Source organism: Mercenaria mercenaria, chromosome 9 (assembly GCF_021730395.1).
Source record: "Mercenaria mercenaria strain notata chromosome 9, MADL_Memer_1, whole genome shotgun sequence".
NCBI classification, from domain to species: domain Eukaryota; kingdom Metazoa; phylum Mollusca; class Bivalvia; order Venerida; family Veneridae; genus Mercenaria; species Mercenaria mercenaria.
Window position 1 is genome coordinate 4,047,645 of NC_069369.1, and position 21,925 is coordinate 4,069,569.

Here is a 21,925-nt window from a genome sequence, read left to right on the forward strand (position 1 = left end):
TATATCATTTTATAAGACCAGCAAAACTGATAGGAACCTTATAAATGAAATTAACTAACCTCTGACTAATAATTCCATCCATTTAAAACTAATACATGTATTGATAAATCTAAAAATGACTGAACCAACATGTACACAGTATCAAAGTTTTCCAGGTAGTGAGATATTGATCACTGATGCCTAAACCAATCAGAATACAGTCTTTAAGTGGGAACAAATTGACCTAAGGTCAATACACTTGACTGGACACAAACTACAACTATGGTCAAAGGGAGATAACTTAGCTTAAACAACTACTATCCAAAGCCTTAAAATCAAGACTGCTACACTTACATGGTCAGCCTTTGTCTGTTGTCAGTCAGGCTGCTTACCTAGATGTAGAAGTAACATCTAACTTATATCGGTCCCCTCATATAAACAAAATATCTAGTAAAGCATGTCACAGTCTTGGTTTCCTAAAATGCTAAGAGTAGTACCATAACAGTTGCCTATAACACCATTGTTAGACCAACTTTAGAGTATTGTTCCAGAGTTTGAATCCTTATCATCAGAGGGATATAGATAAATTCATTCAGAGGCAAGCTGCGATATTTGTAGTAAATAATCATAGCAAGACACCGGGCACAGTCACAAATATCCTAACAAATTAAAATTTGGAATTCTCTCCAATCCAGAAGGAAATATAGTAGGTTGGTTTTATTTTATAAACTGGTTCATAATCATGTTGCTGTCGATCCTAAACAATATCTCGCTCCATTCACAAGACAATCTAGACATAACCATCACCAAAGAAGTATAAAATATTTTTATAACTCTTTGCCATCACTTAGCTCTGCAAATATCTTCCACTATTACATAGTTGACCATTACAAATACTCATTCTTCCCCAGAACTGTGGTAGAGTGGAACATCTTACCATCTCATGTAGTCAGTGCTGAAACAATCTTCGGATTCAAATCAGCACTGGCTGCACCGGTGTTCCAACCAAAATTACTATATATACTTGCTTTTATCCTGTTAAAATTAACCCTAAAAGTACTAATATTTCTCTTTTCTCGCACAAGAGCTAATGTATATACATGTTTTACATTTAGGGTTATAAGGTTATTTATTACCAACTGTCAGGGAGTACTAGGTGGACTGAGTAGCTCGGGAAACCTGATAGTATTTCAAAAATGTATCAGTAACTGAACGAGGCCATTATCGTAGAAGAAGTAAAAGAAATATTTTTTCTTGTATCAAACATGACTTATTTTCTTTTGGTGAATATCCTTCGAGAAAATTAAGTTACAGTACAGTTACTGAAAATGGATCCTGTAGTGTGGTACGGCCACTGGAAGTTTTTCAATAAAAAGGTCAGCTGTTTAGTATGTTTAGGCATACAGACACTAAATAGAAAAATGGCCCGAAAAAAAATGGTCGCATAATGGCGGATACAAATAGTCCTCAATTTATTTGCTCTGTAGAGCTATTTTCCTTATTTTCTTTGCATTTTTTTTGCTAAAATCACATGACAGATCTATGCTTGACATGTAGGCAACATTTTCATAATGAAATAACAACATGACAAAAATTTTCATGGAAACTTAGATCATACACCGCCAGTATAATTTGGGGTCTCATTTTAGCTGATTTTGCTGTTTGTGTTTGACTGAAATTATTTTTCTTGCATCAAACATGACCCCCACTTTTCTTTTGATTTTTAGTCAGAACTGACCATATTCTTCAAGAAAATGTAAGTTAAAGAAATTTAAAATGGGTCCTGATGTGTGATGCGGTCATTGAAAATAGGCCAATTTTATATAGAATAAAGAACAGCAACAATTTAGTGTGTTATAACTTTTATGCCTTCTGTATACAGGCTGATCACTACCAAATAGAGTGTAAGCCTCTGCTGGTCACAAGTAGTCCAAATATAAATAGTACTAATCTTTTTTCCTTTCCTAGTGCATTTTCTCGACAGCAACGTGCTTACTTTTACCCTACCGCGTTTCAGTATGTATCACTTTGCATTCTATTGAAATCGGCATGTTCCTATCGCATGCTAGGTAAAAATGGCAGCGTAAGAATTTAAGGCATGAAGGGGGCAATTAGCCGGATATGCCTCCGTGGTCCACTCGAATGTAGTCCATATCAATATATAGTGCAATTTTCCCGCCTAGTAAAGGCCATTTTCATGCCAGATATAAGCTTTATTGATGCTTGATTGTAAAAAGGAATGTCCGCAGATGATTTTAAGCTACGTTATATGCTTCAAGAGTTGATTTGAAGCTGCCTTGTAAAATGAAAGTGAAATTAGGTATTTCCTGATGTCTACCAACGCAATATTAGCGTTTTCATCACGTGTCTCAGTCACGTGACCATGGTTTCACTGCATTATGGTCAACCCCATATTTTTTGAGTATATTTTGATTGCCTAAAGACAGACCTTCAAGACAAGGGTAGTCTCGCAGGAAGTGAAAGGCTAGAAATCTTGATAAAAATATGTTATAAGTTGTTAATTTTATATAGAAAATAGTAGCGGAGGCATTTAATACCTTCATACCTAAAATGAAAAATTCGCACTTCGTGAAAATTGCTTCAACCGATGTAAAACTGGTACTTTCTGGTCAGAATTGAGCAATAAGCACCATTTTAAGACAAACGTGGCATATCATTTGCATATTTTGGGCAAATTTGAGATTTTTTTCGGAAAGTAGGCAAAATTCTGATTTTTAAGGTGATTCCCCACATCTCAGTTTTGCATCAGCGACACAATTTTAGGTAAGAATGACAGAAATCGATTATTTTTCGTGTACTTCTAGATGTTTCTTGCAAACGAATTATAAAAATAAGAAAAGTAAGGCCGTATGATACTATATTTAATGAAAAATTGGCATTATCTATGCCCCTGACACGTTTTTTGCAGGTGTGGACTGTCTGTCTGAATGGGGCATAATTCCGACAGTAGCCATTCTTTCAAACTGAAAGTTGGCAAAATTGTTGACAATTGACTTACGTACAATAATTGACTGCAACAGAACGATTTTGAAAACTTTGGTATTTCTTAATGTATTGAAAAGAGAAATTGAAAGAAGCAAAAAGTAGTAAATTCAGCGGGATGTACTTAGCGAACTGTAGTTTTCTTATATAAAAGTTAACATCCCCTATTTTTTTTGTTTTTGTAAAGTAGCGATTTAGTTCTTGATGGGAGTATAAGTCTCTGAAAACCTGATATGCTAGAAAGTGTCGAAAAACAGTTATGAAGTAAGTGGATTTCATTTGAAATAAAGATCAGCTGAATTTAGTAGTGTTCAGCCTATAAGGGGGGGGGAATACATGGTATTTTGTCAAACTCCTCGAAAATCAATGAAAATGCCATTAATCTATTTTTTTTATGATGTAAAACGGTGACAAATGGCTGAAACCTCTTAAAAGTTCTTGTGATTTTGCAATTTAGATAGAATTTTCTAGCAGGTGGCTCTATTTTGGTCCGTTTTATGACCTAGTAAATGTCTTTTCTCGCATTTTATCACTACAATCGTCTAAATATTATTGAAATTAGCATGTTTCTGAATGAAAAGGACAAACATCGTAATGATTAAATGGATCTTGAATGAAAATTCGACGAATAACGTAAAATAAATTGAAATAATGCTTGCACATGGCTAAATTTCGCGTATTTTTGAGGATGGGGGTGACCTGTAATGAATTGTCATTTCTCTATATTTACTCAATATTTTGCAATAAAACTAAGCAGAATCATTTTGAGATAGGTGTACCTTGATAATAAAAAGATAAGATAAGATAATCTTTATTTAGCGTCGGTTTTCACAAACATGTAAACATTAGCTATAACAAGCTAGTTTCCGACATAACATGATTATCCTGTAACAATACAAACCAACAATCTAAAAGGATAAGAAAAGTACATGGTTAAGGCTAAGATACAAAATAAGATTAAAAGGTAAACAGTAAACATTTTAAAGCACATACAAGCTGGAAAAAAGCAAATTGCTAAAACTCCTAAGCATAATAAAACTACTGTATACTATAAGCAAAATTATGATTATGTTAATGCTAAAGTTACATATATGTTAATAAATGGGATAAAGAACATTTTGTATTATTATTCATAATCAATAGTTAAGTCGAAATAAAATAATTGGGGAGATAAACAAACATAAAACATAATATGGAAACTATTCATATACAGATATAATTGTGACACCCTATTTAACTGTCTAATAGTAAGGTATATGTAAGGTATATGTCTGCATCAGCAGCAGCTTTTCTGATGCAGGCATATACACATAGTAAATTAACAAAAAAAAAACTATTTACATCTTTCTAGCAGATAGAATATGCATAAGAAAACAAAAGGATAAATGCAGCAGCAACAAAAGGGAAATCAGTTGACAAACTAAAAAGCTTAGCCTGGTGCAAAAACATATGCACAAAGTAAAAATGCGAAGAGATAAGTTGCATAGCTATCAACTTCAAGTCAGCAAAGGCTAGGAGTGACTAGGGTATGTAAGGAGAAATGGAAAAAAAAAACAAGAAAAAACAGCAAAAAAACATGCAGCAGCAACACGCAACACAAAAGGGGAAAAAAGCAACCGAAACATGGGAGAAAAAAAACAAAAACAAAAAAAAACAAAAAAAAAACACTATAAACAAGCAAAAAGAGAACTGCAAAATAACTAGAAGCACATTGAACATTTGCATTTGAAGCCACTCCAGGTCTGAATCAGTCGTCTGAACTCACCGAAATCAGTTGTTGTCCTCAGCTCGTTCGGCAGACTATTCCAGACCTGGGCCGCTTCAAACCGAAAGCTTTTCTTACCGTATGTTTCAGTTCTAACCCTTGGTACTACTATCGTATTTACATTCCTGAAAGAATAATAAGACGAGTTTGCAGATACAAGTTCCTGTATATATATATGGGTGAAATTTTTTGTAAACATTTGAAGACCTCAATCGCTAATTGCCTTAATCTGTTTATATGGAGTGTTGGCATGTTTGCTTTACTTAACAGGATTTCATATGATGAGTTGTAGTCTCCATAAACAGTTTTCAGTGCTCTGTATTGTAATTTTTCTAACTTTTCAGTGTTCTGTTTGCTACAAAAATGCCATACTAGTGGACAGTAGTTAAAATTTGAACGAACAAAACTTTTATAAATCAAAAATTTAGTACTTTGGCTTAAGAATTTACTTAATCTTGCTAGAATATTAATTTGTCTTGCAGCTTTCCTATAGATGTTTGAGACATGCAAATAAAAATTTAAGAGGGAATCAATTTCAACTCCTAATAACTTTACATTTTCTTCACAGGTTATCTCTGTTTCATTTATTTTGAAAGAGGTTACTAAGTCTGCTGTCCACTTACCAACACAAATCGCCTGAAACTTGTCAGGATAAGCCTGCATTAAATTGTTTTTAAACCAGTTGATTAAAATAACACTTTCATTTTCTAGTACAGTTTTCAAAGTTGAGACATTTGAATCACAATGAGAGAGAGTATTGTCATCAGCATAGTTGTAAACTGTTGCATTCTTAATAAAGTAGAATATATCATTTACAAAAATATTGAAGATAAGAGTACCTAGAATTGACCCTTGAGGAACTCCTTTACTTATAGTCATCCAATCGCTACAAGCTTTTCCGAGTTTAACTCTTTGTTTGCGGTCTGTCAAGTAGTTGTGCATCAGCTCCGCAGCTGCATTTGACAGGCCATAGGCCTTGAGTTTTAACACAATCAAGTCATGAGGAAGGCAGTCGAATGCCTTGGACAGGTCCATGTGTATGGCTGCTACATACTCACCCCTGTCCAAGGCACTCTTCCAGTCTTCAATAAGTCTTAAGAGAGAAGTTTGACAACCAAAATTGATCTAAATGCTGCCAAAACATTATGAAAAATTGTGTCAAAATGAGCAACAAGTTGTTGATTTATAGTCTGTTCAACAATTTTGGAGAGTGTTGGCAGAATACTTACAGGTCTATAGTTTTTCTTCTGGAAAGGGTCTTCTTTTTTAAAGATAGGTGTAACTTGGGCTAATTTCAGAGCATTAGGGAATTTAGTTTTTTCAAATCACTTATTAATAATACATTTAATGGGTTCTGCAAGTGATTCTGCTCCGGCTTTAATTATTTTTGGTGGTATGTTATCAATGCTAGTGGCCTTCTTTCCATCTACATCCTTTAGAAGGCTATGCACATCCACGACAGATACTGGTTTAAATTCAAATGTTTCGATGTTTTGATTATTGGTAGAAATTGCTTGTACACTAGGATGACTATTATTAACTAATATATATCACTATGTATTCCAATATTTTTTCGCAATATTAACATAGAAATCATTTAAAACATTACAAACTGTTTTCTGATCTGTAAGACGTTTATCATTTTCATTAAGTATAATATGTGCGTCACTTTTAGAAGTACTTTTACTTGACAAAAAAGGTTTAATAGTCGGCCAGAAATGCTTGGATTTTGCCCCCCCCCCCCCCCCCCCCGCCACATCTTTCTGAAAAATATATCTGCATTGATGTTCTTTTTAATTTAGTTACAAAATTCTTTGTTTTCTAAATTTCTCCCAGTTTCCCTTGGTTTTACTTTTAAAAAAGGAGTTCCTAAGCTTTCTTTTAATATATATTGCACGTCTAAGTTCTCCGTTCATAAAAGGAGGGGATTTCTTCTTGAGTTTGGTCTGCTTTACTGGGGCATGCTCATTAACTACTTCTTGTTATAACATGTTGTTTGCCCAATAAATATCAACATCATCAAAAACCACACACACACACACAAAGCCAACACATTAGGACAAAACGAACAAACAAAGGAACACAGTGGGGCACCGCCTTGGAACGGTCAGTGGCAAAAACACCACTGGGGAGCTTAAACCGGTTTATGGTGCGTACCCAACCTCACTCTTACCCCCACCATGTTCCAAAGACACGGGACAGTGTAAATAAAAGTAATCCCCTCCAGGTAAATCTCTTACACACGTAATGGAAACAAAAAGGGATGGCATGTAAAACACAAAAATGCTCGTGTATAAATATATAAAAAGCAAACCAAAACCGTATGTACTCAATGCCTTTTCAGAAGACAGAGCAACAAGAGAAACACCCTTAAGGGCCCGACGAAACAGGCCAGAAGACAAATATCAAAGTCAAAATTTACAGTGTTACAAATTAGGTTGGTGCTATTCGTGAGAATTACATCCAAGTTTGAAGGGTCATGATTTTTCATGTGACATTTAACAACATTTGTCAGGTTATAAGTATCACATATCTGAGTGAGTGGTTTGCATTTATCTGGCTTGCTAAAATCAAAATTAAAATCTCCTAATGATATGATATGATCATAGGTTAAAAACAATTTATCTAGCGAAAAAGTAATATTTTCCATAAAAACATTATCTTTTGTATTTGGAGGTTTATATACACCTAGAATACCCCATTTACGTTTTTCCATTGACAGTTCAAAGCACATGGATTCAATTTGTTCACATTCATAGTCTTTCATCCTTCTAAATAGAAGATCATCCCTAATAAAGGTAATAAGCCCCCCCCCCCTCCAAATTTGTTCCTATCTTTTCTTTCCATTTTATACCCTGTGAAATTATAAATATTATCATTATAAGAGGCATCAAGTTTCGTTTCAGATAAAATAAGTATATCGACTAGTTTTTCTGATAAAATCTCATGAATTTCTGTAAATTTATTTTTAAGACTATTTATGTTTAAATGACTAATCAAAGGGCGTTTCATATTTGCTTTTCGTAAATTTCTAAGTTCAGATAAATAATCTGTATGCGACTCTGAGGTGGTATTTAGTTGCTCATCTATGTCAGAGAGAAAATACTGAAGTTTCACAATTGGAATGTTCAGAGACATCTGATGCTGCAGAGTTGAAACTAAGATCTGCTGATGCAGGAATAAAACTGTCATTTATGTTTATATAATTCAAACAGTTAGGTATACCACAAAGATTATAGACCTGTTCTAGTAGATCCGTATTTTTTTTTGAACGCAAATTCATGGAAAAATCAAACAAAAGAAATTTCTTATAGGCTGATCACTACTAAATAGAATGTAAGCCTCTGCTGGTCACAAGTAGTCCAAATATAAATAGTACTAATCTTTTTTCCTTTCCTAGTGTATTTTCTCGACAGCTACGTACTTACTTTTACCCTATCGCGTTTCAGTATGTACCACTTTGCATTCTATTGAACTTAGCATGTTCCTATCGCATGCTAGGTAAAAATGGCAGCGTAAGAATTTAATGTCTCGAAAAGAGAAATTGAAAGAAGCGAAAGTAGTAAATTCAGCAGGTTGTATTTAACGAACTGTAGTTTTCTTATATAAAAGTTAACATCACCTTTTCGTTTTGTTTTTGTAAACTTAGCGATTTAGTTCTTTATGGGAAGATAAGTCTCCGAAAATCTGATATGCTACAAAATATCGAAAAACCGTTATGAATTAAGTGGATTTTATATGAAATAAAGAACAGCTGGATTTAGTAGTATTCAGCCTATACAGCTATATTTAGTGGTTCCAACCTTGACGGAAATCGCGTGATTTTATTGAAATGACATGCGCAGTTTCTACTTTCGAAATCGACTGGAAACATGGAACAGAAAGTGAATTGAAAGCTTGGGGAAAAAAGGTATTTTATGAACAAAATTTGTGTCAGATTGTTTTAGTAATCATAATTCATAAGTTAATTTCGCATGATGTTATAATCTTTTTTACTTTAGAACGCATAAAATCAGTATTTTATACATAAACAGCAATCTACTTTCGGTTTGCAATTTAGCTGGAAGGTACAGCTCAGGTAAATTTTATTTCAGAACAGTTAAAACCAGTTAACCCTTACCCCCAGCAATTTACTGGTACCCATTTGCAGCTGGGTCGACTGAGGCAATCGTGACAAAAAGCCTTGCTTAAAAGGACACACTGCATTGACTGGGATGGGAGGAGGGAATCTCTGTAGGCTTAGTAGTCTAAATAATGAGACCTCGGGTAGACCGATTTTACATTTTGATATTTTACGCGAGGCGGATATCGACAAGTCAAAAAAATATAACGATATTCAATTCTTGAGTACAATTATTTGGACTATAGGCTTAGGAAATCGTCTTAGCTCTCTCAACCAATGTGTTAACAACTTAGTACAGGCTTAATTATTACAGCGAACGTTCCCTTTCAGAACCAGTTTTTAACTTTTTCTTGTTTTACTTTGTCAAGTTAATATTTAAAATATAAATTTCATGATAAAAGTTGGAGAAATTTATGTCACAATTATGAAAATACGTAGTATAAAAACAAATTCAAAACAAAACATTGTTTGTAATGGATTTCTGTAATTGATCAGACTGGTACTGTGCATAATCCTGGTCAAACTCGCCAATTCCTAACCACCACAAATGAACTGAAATAGTCTGAAATGAATTTCTTATTGCTATCCACATCAACATAAAACTACCACATTAAATCGAAAACTGAAATTATTTTTTGTCAGGAATAGAAACAATCGCATTTAAGGCCATTGTAAAGTAACTGTTTGGCTAAAATACCTTTACAAATGTACTCATAGAGCGTTTCAGACTCTTTAGAGTTTCATGAGCGTCTACCTACAGAGACTGATTTTTTTCAATATCAGAAAGATTTAACGAAAGAGAAGTTACTGTAATACATTGAAATGGTATACTTAGTACCATCAAAATATTAAATGTTTCTCATGTGTGCGCATTACTTCTATATACCAATTAAAAATTGTAACGCCCCTCAACATTTTTTGGCAATTTCTTTCATAATACTAACAGTAAGCGTTTAATATTTCTCACAAGTATTTTATTAAGAAATTACTTAAATATCAACAAAATCGGTAAATGTAAATGTATCATTTTATTCATAAAGCATCAAATGATCAGCAAATATAAAAGTAGATGCAGCTTGAATATATTTGACATACTGAAATTTAAATACAATCGAAAAACTATATATTAAGCACTAAGTTTCTTCTACTATGTAACAGGTTAAATGATACTTGTTTATTGTAGTGGCATGTACAGTCACACTGACATTGTCTGTTGTAGTTAAAAGATATATACAAAGCTCCGGCCCATTGAAAGTTAATTTAATCAGTAATATGATTAGAGTACTGGTCACACTTTCGCACCTTTTTATGACCCCTTAACTGATAATTTATTTATTGTCATTATATTGATTAGGTTACTATATTAGGAACCATTATATTAAAACACCGGTATAATTATGTTTAACTATTTTGAACATCTGTATAATAATCCATTGATTTATAATTCAGAAGCGGACTGATTGAATACTGTTGAAAATTCTGGTTCTGTTTTTAAATATATTGCATTTGAATTTTACAATATATTGTTATGTATGTATCATTTATATACTGTAGAATCTGGTAAATAAGTGCATATTCAAATTTAAGCGCATATCAAAAGTAAGCACATACGGCCTAACCGTTATTCCGTATGGGATAATAAGCGCATGTCATGCCCTTACCATAATTTTGTCTCGAAAGTAGGCGCATATCTGATTACTGGTAAACAAACAACAGAAGCAAAAAGACGCACAGTAAAACACCGCTGACTCGAGGTCGCAAGGGGATGAGCAAAATGCTCGAGTTATCCATGGTTTCGAGCGACCCAAACATTGACCAACATACGAAGAAAATTGAAGTTTATTTTACAAATTGCCATCGAGACCATTTGCAGAGGAAACGGTGATGCGTAATAATAACACACTCATGATATTTTCAAAAAAACTTATTACAAACGTTATTTATGATAGATCGTAATTGGCACATGTGAAGAAACAGCTAAGACATTTTTTTTTTTTTTTATATATTTTTTTTTATTTGAAATACTGTAATCGAATTCGCAATTTTCTTTTTCAAATTAGGATCTCATAACTATCGTCTCAATTTTGTGAAAACGCTATCTTATTTCATTTATTTGCATGCAAACAACTGTTGATTAAAATATTAAGATCTCATAATTATCTTCTCGATCCCACAGAAAAAAGTAATATTAATAACAATTTTGATCAATAAAATTTTTCTTCCACCTTTCATCAATAATTAATCTCATTATCAGATCAAATATACCGACAAACTAACATTATTAAAGATAGTCGAGGAATAGACGATGCAATTCTCACGGCGTGCGAAAATTTTAAATTTACCGATACATTCTGACCGCCGAAGGTGTGAAAAAATTTTGACACCTCAGTCCGAGTTTGCCATAAGCAGCAAAGAGTAAATTAATACACAGGGACCAGGTGTCATGCTCGAGCGATCGAGTTATCGATGCTCGACCCAGCCATGGTAATTTCACATAGAAAATAGTAGGAAATCGGCTGGGACCAAGTGAATTGCTCGAGCGAGCCCGGGTGCTCGAGTCATCGATGCTCCAGCGAGCGGTGTTTCACTGTAATTAACTGTATTATACCGTGAAAATTTTTTATCAAAAACACAGGCTACATGTTCTTGTGGCTCTTGCCTGTTGAATAGCTGATAGGTGTTAAAATATTTTAACGTCTATTGTCTGATAAAATGATAATTACGATAAGTCTATAATCAAGCTTTTTGAATAGAAAATTTTTTGTTCAATAAATGAAAGTAAATGTTTGAATACCAGAAAAGTTGTTTGGGTTGTCATAACAGTTTGTCATTGTTTTGTAAATCTGTGAAAAGAATATGGATAAAATGCTACAATCTTAGTGTTGAACAATTATTGATTGGTCCGAGAGATTGAACATTTTTTGCAAATTATGTATTCATTATGCTTTCATAAATATCTAAATACTGGATGCAATAAAAGGAAGTAGTTCACTGCACACGTCCATGACTATGTTTTACTTTCGTTTTCTCAACCAAGGTAAGCACTGTCAATATTCTTAATATATCAAAAATAGGCGCACATGGCTTGTCTATAAGCGCATATCAAATATAAGCACATAATTTTGGCTTATTAGTATAAGCGCATATCAAAAATAGGCGCATAAAAGTGTCACTAAAATTATTATAAGCCTATACGCTTATTTACCAGATTTTACAGTATTATAATATATTATATATATCTTTCGAAGTTCATAAAAATACTCTGGAAGTTACGACTATATGTGTAATATATTGCTGTGCCATATTTCTTGCTTATTTGGCCAAAGGCAAATTGATCCGTTGCTGATTATGCCAATAAACTTGAAACTATATATTTAGCACATGTTGAGAGTAGAGTTCGTGAAAAGATATAGGTATCAGTGGCTTGGTTTTTATTTAATGTCATTATGCCATTAATTTTATATTTCGAAGAATGTGTTTTTTTATTAATACTTTGGTATGAAGATAGTTAGATGATGAAATAGTAAAGTTATTAGTATATCTGTGTTTTCCGGACTGTCCCAATGAGATCACTTTGATATCCAAAGATTAAGTCTTAAACGACCACACAATAAACAATATAAACGAAAGCTAACACGTGCCATTGATTAATTAATGAGGTGTTAAAGAATTAACTATGCTATCTTTCAAACGACTAACACCTAATCAACCAGGTGTAAATATTTATGTTGTTAACCATATTTTAGATTAAATCCATAGTTACGAGTATTTAATTCTGTACAATACTAACAAACTACACACACACACAAACAATATATTCTTACATCATTTTATATACATACATGTATTAATACTAAATGGTCTAATTCAGTAACAGCAAAACAGAACTCGTAATCATTATACCTGATCAAAAAGATTTCCTTAAGTTGTGTTTTTAAAGTCCTAATTGTCTTCAGAAACTATTTGTCAAAGTAATATTGGATCAAAATATAAAAATATTTCCGTGGGGTCGAAATGTCTTGCTGACATGAAGTTATGCTGTTTGACCTCCAACTATGACCTTGACATTGGACCTAGTGAACTAAGTTGTGCACAGTGCATGCCATCATAATGAGGTAAATAACTGATGCTTCCCAGCTGTTTTAAAAGAGGATTTAAGTTATTGACCTTTATACTAGAAATGATACTTTTACCCCGTTAGTATGCACTACATGTCATCTTGACGTGGTTAACAACTGACGGTAGTTTAATGAATATCTACCCAGCTGTTTAGAAAACAAGGAGCTAAAATAAAGCTAAGCTATTTTACTTGTGACTCTGACCTTGGACATGTGTTAAAAGCACTCTACATGATTGTCAGTTATGAAAATCTTTGAAGCAATCTTTTAGACAATCTAAGCATACACCAAGATAGGCTTATGGCCTCGACCTTGGACCTTGTGACTTGAGTTGCATACTCTTCATGTCATCTTGGAGAGGTTAATAATTGTTGTTAGTTTTATTGAAATCATCCCAGCAGTTAAAAAAGATATGGAGTCAAAACAAAGCTGAGATTTTTGACTTCAGATCTCCTATACTGACCTTGGACATAAATTCCTGCATTATGTGCTCTGTAAAGCCCCCATCACACCAAACTAGTTCTCAAAACGTCCCAACACGTCCTAAAATATTGTAAAACGGGCTGCGATCTGGCTAGAACGTTTGTACTTTGGCCGGAAAATATCCATAATGCGATGTAGTTAGTTTTTAAATAGTTCTCGATACGTCCATCGCGTCTTTATCCAGTCTGAAGTCCGTAAATAGTAAGTTCAGTTTGGAAAAAATGCCTCATGTGGACCCCGTTTGTAGGCAGTCCAAGTCCGTCTGTAGTCAGATTAAAGAAGTTCTTAACTAGTCCTATTTCATTCCGAGTACATCGAAAAACATTCTAACTAGTTGTTAACTCGACCAACTTGTTCACAGACAGTTTAACTCGTTCTGATTACATCCTCATCTCTCCCTAGTACGTTCAGAACATAAATTGCAATCACGTTCTGGTCCGATGGCTAGTAAAAACCATCACGTTTCGCCCAGTTCTCATTCTCGTTTGTCTCTTCAACCTCTCAAGACACAAAAAAATCGACAGCAATAGGCAAGTATCAATATGACTACAAAGAAAAGTGAAGCCAAACAGAAACGGGGTGTAAAGTGTTCAAGCAGTAAAAGACCAATGTCTCACAGAAGCCGATACAGATTCTCCTGAGTGAGCCCCTGAATGAAATTCAAGAGGATGAGCGTCGTAATTTATTCCCTGCACCTTTTGACGACTCTCTCCAAGATGAAAGAGGACAGAGTCAGAAACCAAAGAAGAAAAAAGCAAAGGCAAAAAGTTGGCTAAACCTTGTGCCCAAATCTTTAACCTGTACGGCATCGGCATGTATATATACCCTAACTTGTGTAATTGTATTGCAGACGGGATCGACATTGTAGGAACTGTGAATAAACGTACTAAATACTAAAAACGTGCGGAGCGTACTAAGAACGTATTGCAAACTCATAGAACTATTTAGAAACGTATTGCAAACTTAGTATTTTATTTTGATCGTATTCAGACGGAAAAACGATGCACTAAGGGTGTAATGTGGTCGAGTTAAGTCTTTCTGTGAACAGATTAAACGAGCTACAAACGGATCTGGCCAGTGTACACACGTACTTGAATTGATGCCCATTCGCATTATGTCATACCACATCTCTAGTACGATCGAAGTAAGGCCGATCTGTTCTTAGTATGTCCATTTCGTTTTAAAGGCCTAGATTTTGGCAGTGGGCGAAGGGATTTCTGTCTTCACCAGCACAGTTGGGGGCTAATGACCATCACAGTATGGCTCCAATAAACAAGGGTCATTGTTTATTGGAGAGACAGTCTACCTTACAAGTGTATCAATTAGTGAGAAGGGGAAACAATGTAATTTATTTTAAATTAATGAATAAATGATAACTTTTAAAGTTATACTAGATTTTTTTTGCATTTCTATGTAAAGAAAAATATTTGTTGATAAAACACAATAATAAAATAATCAGAAACTTATGTTCACAATAATGAAATAATGAGAAACTTACTAAAAGAAATATGCAAATTTTTATTTTTTCAAATTCTGTCTGGAGAATTGTGATATTTTAGAAAAATGTGACTTTTTCTCATCTAAAGATTGCAGAATACTGTAAAAAAAAATTTTGTCTAGAATTGAAATCAATATTATTACTGTATCTTTTATCATCCTATATGTAATATAATAATAATAATAATGATTATGATTATTATTATTTTATTATAACATTAAAGTAATAGTTATTATCATCTATATAATATCAAAATAATAATAATTATTATTATCATTCCACATTCACTGAAGAAAAAATAATTCCTTTCAACTCCACTGCACCCATCTTCATGGTCTAGTTGGGGTCCCTGCTGTGCTAATTGCCCTCTAATCAGTTACTGTTACATAATCGCTGATAAGCAGCAGATAAGATGGGAGTTGTATATTGGATTTGGGGGGGGACACTTATATAGTAGTGAATCTAGGCCTTTAAGTACTTTGTCAGTCCGTCTAACTGTAGGATGGAATGATCGGCAGAAATTTTTGAGTAGGCTCAAAGTTCTGGAGCACCATTCCCTTTCAACCTCGTCCAAGCCAGTCCATAAAGTTCTTAGTCTGTTCCGTTGCCACATAGTTTGAGCCCGTTTGGCTACATTTTTTAGAACGTACTGAAAACGAGGTTGGTGTGATGGGTGTATAAGGTATACAGATACAGCTAGTCTATGAAAATAGTTAAGCTATTTGACCTTTTACCACCAATTGACTTGGGTTGTGTGCCCTGTATGTTGTCTTGATGAGGTTAACAACTGATCATGTTAGTTTTATGAAAATCCTCCCTGGGGTTAAGAAAACATGGACTTGAAACAATAGATCGACGGATAGACAGTTTCCAATATAGTCACCATATACTTTGTACCAGGGCCTAAGACTTGGGGAATAAGAAGTTGCTTTGTATCTATTATTGGTCAATATTTGTGTTAAAAATGCTCATTGAGTTACTCTAGTTGTTTTAAAGCATTTCATTGTTTTTGTTTTTGTGCAAGACTGAAGTTTCAAAGATAATGTGAAGATAAAAAGATCTAAAGTAATGAGAAATGTTAGGAAATCTTTTTGAAATCTGGAATGCATTCTTGCATTTGATGTATCAGTGAGAATTTTGTCGTATTAGTACTTTAACTCGGTTTGTCAAAGAAAACAACAGAATCATGAAAATTACAAAATTTCAGATATTTCTCAGAAGACATGTTGCTGACTGTCTGTTTAGTGACTTCTCCTTGACTAGTAAATAAAGTTTGCTTCATGAAAATCTCACAAACATTAGAAAAAGTTAGCAAATGTTTTTGGTTGTAGTAAACAGTCGCCCTTGAATAGCTTTTAATTAATATGTATCATTTAGGTTGTCAATATTTTAAACATTGTGAAATGGAAAAAAGCAATAGCTGTATACCAGAGTGTACAATATCTTAATATTTCAAATGTTGCAGATATTGACTCACTTGCCTCACAAAGCTGTTGAAAGTTGGCACAAACTTTTGGTTAAAGAAAATAATTATTATGATTCCAAGACTGTCCTGAACTACAAAAAAGGAATGGAACTTGTCTAAATCGACACTTTTCAGACATGTGCATTGGCTTCTTTTTAGCTCACCTGTCACAAAGTGACAAGGTGAGCTTTTGTGATCGTGCGGTGTCCGTCGTGCGTGCGTGTGTCCGTCCGTAAACTTTTGCTTGTGACCACTCTAGAGGTCACGTTTTTCATGAGATCTTTATGAAAGTTGGTCAGAATGTTCATCTTGATGATATCTAGGTCAAATTCCAAACTGGGTCACGTGCCGTCAAAAACTAGGTCAGTAGGTCTAAAAATAGAAAAACCTTGTGACCTCTCTAGAGGCCATATTTTTCACATGATCTTCATGAAAATTGGTCAGAATGTTCTCCTTGATGATATCTAGGTCAAGTTCGAAACTGGGTCACGTGCCATCAAAAACTAGGTCAGTAGGTCTAAAAATAGAAAAACCTTGTGACCTCTCTAGAGGCCATACTTGTGAATGGATCTCCATAAAAATTGGTCAGAATGTTCACCTTGATAATATCTAGGTCAAGTTCAAAACTGGGTCACGTGCCATCAAAAACTAGGTCAGTAGGTCAAATAATAGAAAAACCTTGTGACCTCTCTTAAGGCCATATTTTTCATGGGATCTGTATGAAAGTTGGTCTGAATGTTCATCTTGATGATATCTAGGTCAAGTTCGAAACTGGGTCACGTGCGGTCAAAAACTAGGTCAGTAGGTCTAAAAATAGAAAAACCTTGTGACCTCTCTAGAGGCGATATTTTTCAATGGATCTTCATGAAAATTAGTCAGAATGTTTACCTTGAAGATATCTAGGTCAAGTTCGAAACTGGGTCACGTGGGGTTAAAAACTAGGTCAGTAGATCTAAAAATAGAAAAACCTTGTGACCTCTCTAGAGGCCATATTTTTCATGAGATCTTCATGAATATTGGTCAGAATGTTCATCTTGATGATATCTAAGTCAGATTCGAAACTGGGTCACGTGGGGTCAAAAACTAGGTCAGTAGATCTAAAAATAGAAAAAACCTTGTGACCTCTCTAGAGGCCATATTTCTCAATGGATCTTCATGAAAATTGGTGAGAATGTTCAGCTTGATGATATCTAGGTCAGGTTCGTAACTGGGTCATGTGCGGTCAAAAACTAGGTCAGTAGGTTGAAAAATAGAAAAACCTTGTGACCTCTCTAGAGGCAATATTTTTCAAAAGATCTTCATGAAAATTGGTGAGAATGTTCACCTTGATGATATCTAGATCAAATTTAAAAGTGGGTCACGTGCCTTCAAAAACTAGGTCATTAGGTCAAATAACAGAAAAACCTTGTGACCTCTCTAGAGGCCATATTTTTCAATGGATCTTCATGAAAATTGGTCAGAATTTTTTATCTTGATGATATCTAGGTCACATGTGCTCAAAAACTAGGTCACTATGTCAAATAATAGAAATAACGACGTCATACTCAGTTGAACACTGGGTCATGTGGGGATAGGTGAGCGATTCAGGACCATCATGGTCCTCTTGTTCTTTACCTGAATTAGTTTAAAAGCCTGTAACTTTTTCCAGAAAAGACATGTATACACTTTATATTTGGTGCACATGCTCCTGAGGGATGAATGTGTTCATGTATATTAACCTAAAATTACTAGTGTTCATTCATTTATGGGGACAAGGGACAGTAGATTTGGAAATTCCACAACTCTGCGCTGATACCAGTGCGAAAAAAATCACATAAAATCCAATTTTGATAAATTCCAGGCAAGTGTTAAGCGGATGCATTGCATATACTTAGAACTTCATTAAGCGACATATTCAGCCTGTCGATTCTGATGTTTCTATGATAAAAACAAGTAAAATGCAGGTTTCAGGACACTTTTTGAGGCAAAAATGGCCCAAAATGCACACCTTGCACGACCTGTTCCGTATTATAAAAACACAATATTTTTAAAGTATGTGACCAGACGAAAATAATGGTGGGAAGAAAAGTGTCTCATAACCATTTACTTTTTCCGCAAATTCGAGCTGAATCTGGATGGATGGATGACCGCTTCCATTTCGTCTGACTTCCGTTACCTCAGGTAAGATTTTAGACCCGGCCGTCAACACGGAGCTAGGAAAATCGATTCAGGCACATATTTATTTTACACAATAATTACTTGTACACAGGAATCCTTAGTTCTATGAACATCATAAATAACCAGTTGAATATATATGCCTTTAAATTACATCTACCTATTTTATTTAAAAAACGTACCCGTGCCAAATGTGTGAATTCTATTACGACCAGCAAATAACCTACATACATTTAGAGCAAAATCTCTGGTTATTCTGCAATAACCAACGCGTGTGCAATGACATGATCCGATCCAGGTGCGTAGCAGGGTCGTAAAAAGTAGTTACCATTTTGCTCACCTGTCACAAAGTGACAAGGTGAGCTTTTGTGATCGCGCAGCGTCCGTCGTCCGTCCGTCTAAAAATAGAAAAAGCTTGTGACCTCTCTAGAGGCCATATATTTCACAAGATCTTCATGAAAATTGGTCAGAACGTTCACCTTGATGATATCTAGGTCAAGTTCGAAAGTGGGTCACGTGCCATCAAAAACTAGGTCAGTAGGTCAGATAATAGAAAAACCTTGTGACCTCTCTAAAGGCCATATTTTTCATGGGATCTGTATGAAAGTTGGTCTGAATGTTCATCTTGATGATATCTAGGTCAGATTCGAAAATGGGTCACATGCAATCAAAAACTAGGTCAGTAGGTCAAATAATAGAAAAACCTTGTGACCTCTCTAAAGGCCATATTTTTCATGGGATCTGTATGAAAGTTGGTCTGAGTGTTCATCTTGATGATATCTAGGTCAAGTTCGAAACAGGGTTATGTGCGGTCAAAAACTAGGCCAATAGGTCTAAAAATAGAAAAACCTTGTGACCTCTCTAGAGGCCATACTTGTAAATGGATCTCCATAAAAATTGGTCAGAATGTTCATCTTGATGATATCTAGGTCAAGTTCGAAAGTGGGTCACGTGCCTTCAAAAAGTAGGTCAGTAGGTCAAATAATGAAAAAACGTGACCTCTGTAGAGGCCATATTTTTCACGGGATCTGTATGAAAGTTAGTCTGAATGTTTATCTTGATGATATCTAGGTCAAATTTGAAACTGGGTCAACTGCGATCAAAAACTAGGTCAGTAGGTCTTGAAATAGAAAAACCTTGCGACCTCTCTAGAGGCCATACCCTTGAATGGATCTTCATGAAAATTGGTCAGAATGTTCACCTTGATGATATCTAGGTCAAGTTTGAAACTAGGTCACATGCCTTAAAAAACTAGGTCATTAGGTCAAATAATAAAAAAACCTTGTGACCTCTCTAGAGGCCATACATTTCATGGGATCTGTATGAAAGTTGGTCTGAATGTTCATCTTGATGATATCTAGGTCAAGTTTGAAACTGGGTCAACTGCGGTCAAAAAGTAGGTCAGTAGGTCTAAAATTATTAAAATCTTTTGACCTCTAGAGGCCATATTTTTCAAGGAAATTCATGAAAATTGATCTGAATGTTCACCTTGATGATATCTAGGTCAATTTTGAAACTGGGTCACGTGCGGTCAAAAACTAGGCCAGTAGGTATAAAAATAGAAAAACCTTGTGACCTCTCTAGAGGCCATATTTTTCATGAGATCTTCATGAAAATTAGTGAGAATGTTCACCTTGATGATATCTAGGTAAAGTTCAAACAGGGTCACGTACCTTCGAAAACTAGCTCAGGACAAATAATAGAAAAACCTTGTGACCTCTCTAGAGACCATATTTTTCAATGGATCTTCATTAAAATTGGTCAGAATTTTTATCTTGATAATATCTAGGTCAAGTTCAAAACTGGGTCACATGAGCTCAAAAACTAGGTCACTATGTCAAATAATAGAAAAAACGACGTCATACTCAAAACTGGGTCATGTGGGAAGAGGTGAGTGATTCAGAACCATCATGGTCCTCTTGTTTGACACTGTTGATACTAGTATGTTGTGTTAGAATCAAAATAACAAGTTCCCAAGACTTAGTGTGATTTATCATAGAATAACCTGAGTTTTTCGTTCTAATGGACTGGAATTGTGATATTTAACTCGTCATGATTATTTTAATAATTGGAAAATAGAGTCCAAAGCTACATACTAAGTAACATAGTGATATCTCCAGTCAATGGACAACTGGTTTGTAAATATGAAAATGCCCTTGTTTTAATTATACCATTATCACAACCAAATAACTAACTTACATATTAAAATTGTCTGTAAAATTTGGTGTCTGTCATCCAGGCAGTGATCTGTCATTACTGGCACTGGTAACTACATCATTGATAAGCTGCTGTGGTCATTTATTCTCTGCACTGAGTTTATGCATGCACTGGATGTACACTATTAAACCTATGTTAAACCTAACCCTAACTTTAAAGCCCTGCATGACAACAATAGGTAACAGTTAAAGGCCACGTGCCACACTTTAGCACTCAAAACCATAGGTATCTTATATAGAATTTTGTATAAAATTGACTTTATTTTGACAGGCGTTACTGTTCATAGTCAGGATTTACATGCTTTTTCAGTGACAATTTAAGGTTAAAAGGTAGGACCATACATGCCATAATTTTTCAGGACCTTTCCGGGATTCTGAGTTAAAATTTCCGGGATTTTTACCCTTTGTCCGGGACATACACCGTGACATTAGTATTCGTCTGTTTCATGCATAAATATCATAAAATTACATGCAGTTTCCGGAGATAAACATTGTTCCCTCGCTTAGGAATAATTTGCTGCAAATGTCGTCTAGCTTTCTAAGGGAGGTAAATAGGGAAATTCACGTCTATAGTTCGGCACGTGAATTGGTTGCGTTCCCGAGGTGAACTGGAGACTTGCTACATACGAAGAATTAACCTGGTCATCGTGATTTAGAATCCGGCTTATTTGGTATCACTTTAAAGCTTAAACGTTTATCTAATCATTAATAAAATAGAATCCTCAAAGGAATAAAATAAATCTTGTAGATAAAATCGATATAAAATATTTCGGGTTGGGTCAATTTGCATGGATCGGTCGGCAAAGGCATTCAATAGTCAAAAGTTTAATTTAGAATATGTGTGACAATCAATCTACATTTTGAAAGAGTACAACCTTTTAAAATAATTATCGTTTAATTGACCGTTATCAGCCATTTCTTCCAATCAAGGCTACATGTAGCTTCACCGCCTACGTGCTAAAAACAACGAGATTTTCGGCTATTGTTGCTAATATAAAATTATCATAAAACTGTTATTGATTGCATAATTTTGTTAATTCATAATCAAGGTCATCAAAATAGCTGACTGTAAATTAATCTGGGTCATCAAAAGATCGCAGGGCGCGTTCAATATGAGTGTC

General features: G+C 34.5%; 2 protein-coding genes across 2 annotated transcripts in view; one reads left to right on the forward strand and one right to left on the reverse strand.

Annotated features, from left to right (window-relative positions):
- LOC123547654 (uncharacterized) overlaps nt 1–5,782 on the reverse strand; it is a 28,125-nt gene extending 22,343 nt beyond the window's left edge. Inside the window, exon 1 of the mRNA XM_053551955.1 lies at nt 5,371–5,782. Coding sequence (XP_053407930.1) covers nt 5,371–5,782 — 412 coding nt within the window. The remainder of the gene's footprint in view (nt 1–5,370) is intronic.
- Nucleotides 5,783–8,597: 2,815 nt separating this feature from the next.
- The window catches only part of LOC128559646 (uncharacterized), a 196,527-nt gene continuing 183,199 nt past the window's right edge, over nt 8,598–21,925 (forward strand). The window contains exon 1 of the mRNA XM_053551956.1: nt 8,598–8,657. The gene's annotated coding sequence lies outside the window, so the exon portion shown is untranslated. The remainder of the gene's footprint in view (nt 8,658–21,925) is intronic.